The sequence below is a fragment of the Megalops cyprinoides genome, chromosome 8 (genome assembly GCF_013368585.1).
Source record: "Megalops cyprinoides isolate fMegCyp1 chromosome 8, fMegCyp1.pri, whole genome shotgun sequence".
Lineage (NCBI taxonomy): Eukaryota > Metazoa > Chordata > Actinopteri > Elopiformes > Megalopidae > Megalops > Megalops cyprinoides.
The window spans coordinates 3,539,200-3,544,424 of NC_050590.1; the positions used below are offsets into that span (position 1 = coordinate 3,539,200).

Sequence of the window (5,225 nt, forward strand, 5' to 3'; positions counted from 1 at the left end):
TTATGGATTTGTCACCTCCTCAAAGTTGGAGAGCTGCTTCATCTGCTCCACTTGCATGGAATGCCTCCTCACCAGTGTCTTCTTGGGCTTGGGGAAGCCTCTCTTTGGTGAGCTGGGCGCTACAGGGATGATCGAACTGTGGCAGATGGTGAAGGAGGAGGAGGGCTTGATGCTGGCTCTGATGTCTGGGATGGGGGGGTTGGGGTTGACGTTGAGGGGGGGCAGGTGGCCCGGCCGAGTGTGCGAGATGTGGTCCAGGAGCAGAGTCCCAGAGCCCCGCCTCTCCAGGACGCCCGGTGCCCGGCGCCGGGCCACGCCCGGGGACGAGCTGGCATTGCTGTCCAGTGACTCGCGAGAGCCCATGAGCAGAGCCAGGGGGGACGAGTTCTGCTTCCGTTTCTCCGGCGGAGCCTTGGGCGAGTCCGGCAGGGCCGAGTCAGAGTACAGCTGGGAGTCTGAGTCATAGTGCTCGTTTCCCAGGCGCCGCCGATACACTGTGTCCCTCAGACAGGAGGGGCTGCCGACCGAGACGCCACCGCCGTCGTGATCCTGAACAGCAACACGCCGCATCAGCGCCTGTAGCTGCAGTAGCGACTTCTCGTATGACGTCCTGCGGGACGTGGGAGCGGACGAGGTGGAGAGCGTCGCAGGGGAGCAGTGGTCCCCCACCGAGGGGAAGGAGCAGTCTTTACCCTCCATGCTGTTGTGGCGGGAGAGGGGCGCCCTCCTGCCCAGATACAGGCCGTTCACCCCGGTCACCACGTCCTCGTCAGAGCTGGCTCTCCTGCTCTCCTGCTGTGACGCGGAGGCCAACACGGAGGGGGCGATCAGACCCCAGGGCTCCGACTGCAGCCGTTTCAGCTGGGGCAGCCGAGCCCGTTTGGGGTTAGCGGGTCTTCTCGTGGGAGATCCCGGTGGGTTTGGGGGTTTGGCGGTGGGGGGAGCCACCCGTTTGTTCTGGAAACTGAAGACGGTCTCCTGCAGCTTTCCGTTGCTGGGTGTCGGGGATGTTTTTATGTCGATCTCGGAGGGGGAGGTGCAGAGCGCAGGGGATTGCCTCTCCTCTAGCTCAGGGGAGGGCGGGATATTCAGGTACTGCTTGGTGGTTTTGGCTCCGGAGGCGGACTTGTCCGTGGTGATGATGATGACATCTTTGCCCTTGGCCTTGCAGCTGTCCAGCAGCAGTTTCAGAGTGTCCTTGTCATCCGCGTTGATGGCATGGACGAGAGCCGAGGCCCCGCCGTGGTCCTCCAGGCTGGGGTCGGCCCCATTGGACAGGAGGAGGGACGCCACCTCATGGCCGGCCTTGTGACTGCAGGCGTGCATGAGTGCCGTCTTGCCGGCTCGGTCCTGGATGTTGGGGTCGGCCTTGTTCTCCAGCAGGTACTTGACCAGCTTGGCCTTGCTGACGCTCTGCTGGTCGGAGTGCCTGGACATGCAGGCCAGCATCAAGGCTGTCTCCCCGCGGTCGTTGCTCTCGTTGATGTAGGCCCCGCCCTCCAGGAGGAGCCTGGTCAGGCGTAAACGGCGCAGCCATGCCGCCTTCAGGAGCGAGTTCCCATCTGTCCGCACCTCCGGCATGTCCTCCATCTTTCAGTCTGTCGCTCAGCCTTGACACACGGTCATAATCAGCTGCCATCAAAACAGAGAGCAACATCTCAAAGTCTCCGTTTATCGATAAATACACGCCACATAGCCTGCTCAGTAAGGGTTAAGGTCTGATTTGTTTTCGGTTTATGATAGTTTTTTGTGTTGTTATTACACACAGCGCTTGTCTGCTTCATTAGCGTTTGTTGTTTAGTTAAATTACTGGAGGTGTTCAACAAATCTCGTTTTTAATGAGAATGGAAGAGTTGCCATCCTAATGTCCACCAGATGGCGCTCCATGTAAAAGAGCGATAACGTGTCTGTGGCAACTCAGTGTAAACTCCCGCTTCTCACAGGATGAACGACTGTGGAAGAAACTTTACACTTCATTTAAACAGAGGGATCTCATGGGGCAGGTTTTAGAGAATGATCTTAGAGCAAAACGCATTTTTACATATATTAACCGACGTTTCATTACAAGGGGATTAGCCGGAATTATCCCCTTGTTGTTTTCGAAGGCATTTAATTAAATTCATAAAGACAAGAGAGACGGTGCGTTCTCTTGCTTGGATTCACACCGCGAGTTTGCCACTAACTCATTTCAGCTATATTTATTGCAGGTAGGTAGAATGTGTCGTAGTGAAGAGGCGTCTTAATCGGCCACAGCCCACTCAGACGGCACTCAGTGGATAAGGTGTGTCGTCTTCAGCTTGCGTCTGCAAGACTTGTGTTAGGGAGAACGTTTTCTGTTTTGGCTGTAACGGCTTGTTTGTGCTGGTGTTAACGGGAATTGTGCCATCCGGCAAATGACACGATTAGAAGATGTCGTTACTTCAGGAAATTATTTCAGAGAACAAGTTGACTGAAATCGTGGCAATTAAACCAACTAACTTCCTGATTATTATTCTGACAAAAATGTGGGCGGTTGTATAACTGCAGGAGCCAATACGAAATGAAGGCGCTCTGATTTTAAAGTTTTCAATGATCTGGAACATTTCTGAAGAGCAAAATGCTTTTCGTAAATCGGCGCCCTAGTTTAGACAGAATTAGGTGTTTAGATTTACTGAAGAACTCTCGGGAGTCGACGTTTCGCCTACATAGTTTGGCAAATCAAAGCGCATTCCTGAATAGATTAACCTGATGTACCTATTTATAGGTGTGATAACGTCGCACCCACGTTGCTGTGCCCTGATTTCCAGGGAGACGTTTGCGAACCAGTCGCTGTCCATGGTTCCGATAAGGAAACCATCACAAAGTCTCGTACTGTGGGAAACAGCGTTGACCTGGTAATACGACATGATATACTGTACCCTTTTCTTCGTTTCTCAATTTGCTTTTGTGCAACTAAAGATGATCTATTCGTCTTGACAAATCCACAGTGCCTTGGTAGTTTAACATGTGAAACATGACACAACATATGCATACATGCATACTTTCGTTTTCTGATAGAACTTCACCTGTTGACGTCACTATTGAACGTAAATGCTAGATTTAACGTAAATTTTCCAGATAGTACAAGCATATTGATCCTAATGACTTGTTCGTCTATTAACTAGACTTTTAGGCTATATGCCACATGTGCGTATGCAGAATACACACGCGCTCACCACGAATTCACATTAATATAATGCAATAACAGAAATCCTCAGAGATACGCACACATGAACCAATAAGAACAGCAATCCATAAACTTTCCTAAGTAATAACTACTTACAAAGTGTAACTACATTTGCGCTGTTTAACACACTACTTTTGCCATACCTCCACAGAAGAAACGTTTGCCATTTCAAAACGAATCCAGATGTTGTCAAGGAGCAAAGAGCAATCCTCGCAAATACAGCAAGACCATTTTATGCGGAGTCCTGTAATTAAGGAGCGCGTGCCCCGTTTCCCGGACTTTCCTCCAAAATGCAGCTCCCGTGGATGTCCTATTTTCAGTGCACTGCTCGCATGCTGGGACGCTCGCGCTCAGATGCACTACTCATCTCTGACATGTTCGCCTTTGTTATGGCAACGCAACCGATCAGTCCAATGGCTGCATTCCTTTAAGTGCGCACTGAAAAAAAAAAAAAAAAAAACACAAGCTCAAGATGCTGGGTTTATAAATATCTTCTTGCCTGGTGAATGAAACGTGCAACTCATTGACGTCAGTGTCTACAAAAATAAGCCCATAGTTCTGGTGAGAACCTCGATTGTTTCAATTTTGGGAAAATGCAAACAACCGAAAACAGTTTTCAACTGACATCAGCCATAAATAATGTTCAATTCCTGGGAATCAAAAATGATTAATTTCTGATGTTTTGACATTACCGTTTTCTAGAAGCTTAATTGTCATGACACATTTTGGAACATAAATGTCTTTTATTCCATCGTATGTGTCAGCGTTGTAATAATGAGCTTTAGGCGTGCATATCTTTCATCAACATTTCATTAATTGAGATTATTGTAGAGCTGAGCAACGTTGAAAATGTTGAAAATGTAGGCCTATATGAACGTAACTATTTCATCTAGAGCTGTTCATCCAAATTGTTTATGAAATATTCTCTTTGATATTCTTCGTTTTCTGTGCTCAGTCTTTATATGGAATTGTATATACTTGTCCAATAGTGCTGAATTTTGACATGTGACGGTGTCTGCTGCACGCCCTCGTGCAGCGGGCATCAAGAATAGTAAGCACTCTGACGTCATGTTCTCGACACCTTTTCCCAATGCGTTCGCGGAAAGGTTAAGAAGCGATGCAGCTCAACTGGATTTGAAAGTTAGTTGATTTCCAGTGGGGAAAGACGCATGCATTAATTTCGAAGGAGAAACATCGGTAAAAGTTTATTAACGTGGACGCCTTGCATGTCTTATTACAGCTACATTTACTCGTTACTTTATTTTTCCACATGATTAAGTAATTTGCTCACGTGTAAAACTGTACTGTCCCGTCAGAGACGTGAACCAATTATATTATGAAATATAACACTGTAACTTACTGAACACTGCACCTCACTACTACTCACATACGCTACACAAATGCACATGCGCACGAGATGTGTTCTTTAATATGGAGACGTCACTAAAGCACGCATTCACGTGTGTAATCGTTTCCTATTTTACCGCAAAAAAATTCTCCCGCTTGTTTCATTAATTGGCTCCAGCTGACAGAAAATGAAAGGTGCCCCAGACGTTCCTCCTGGAATGTCAGTTGTAACGTGCGGAATAATCGCGCCTCACAGGGGGGTTACAGAATGAGTCACCGTTTCAGGGAGCCTGCTGAACTGAATCTAGTCCTAATGATGCTTCTCAATTAACTTTACTGTTGGTTTTCTCTCTTAAAATCTCCAAAAAAGGTTATCGGGTTTTGCCCGTGTTTGTAATCTGTGTGTATTGCCCGTGGATGTGCATGTTACATGCATGTGCCAGTTTTGCTGTGAAGTGTTGCGATTTTGGAGACGTAGCAACACACAAAAGTAAATTCCCAGTCAGTTTGCATGAAACTAAACAAAACACATCGGTGTACTTTTGGCTGTAAACGGCGTGTATACTGCGGCATTATTTGTTTAGCAGACACTCTTATCCATGGCTTATAGATGGCATATAAATATCATTAATTTGCATGGTTGCATATTTAGAGAGGCAGTTTGGGTTTGCAG

At 47.7% G+C, this 5,225-nt stretch overlaps 1 protein-coding gene across 1 annotated transcript; it reads right to left on the reverse strand.

Annotated features, from left to right (window-relative positions):
* On the reverse strand, window positions 1–1,590 carry LOC118782237 (ankyrin repeat domain-containing protein 34C-like). The gene has a single exon (XM_036535542.1). It carries the CDS (start codon window positions 1,588–1,590, stop codon window positions 1–3), a length of 1,590 nt encoding a protein of 529 aa, XP_036391435.1.
* Window positions 1,591–5,225: the final 3,635 nt, after the last annotated feature.

What these genes read in the sequence shown, in the direction of transcription:
- LOC118782237 (XM_036535542.1), bottom strand. Translation starts at nt 1,590, where the DNA reads ATGGAGGACATGCCGGAGGTGCGGACAGATGGGAACTCGCTCCTGAAG.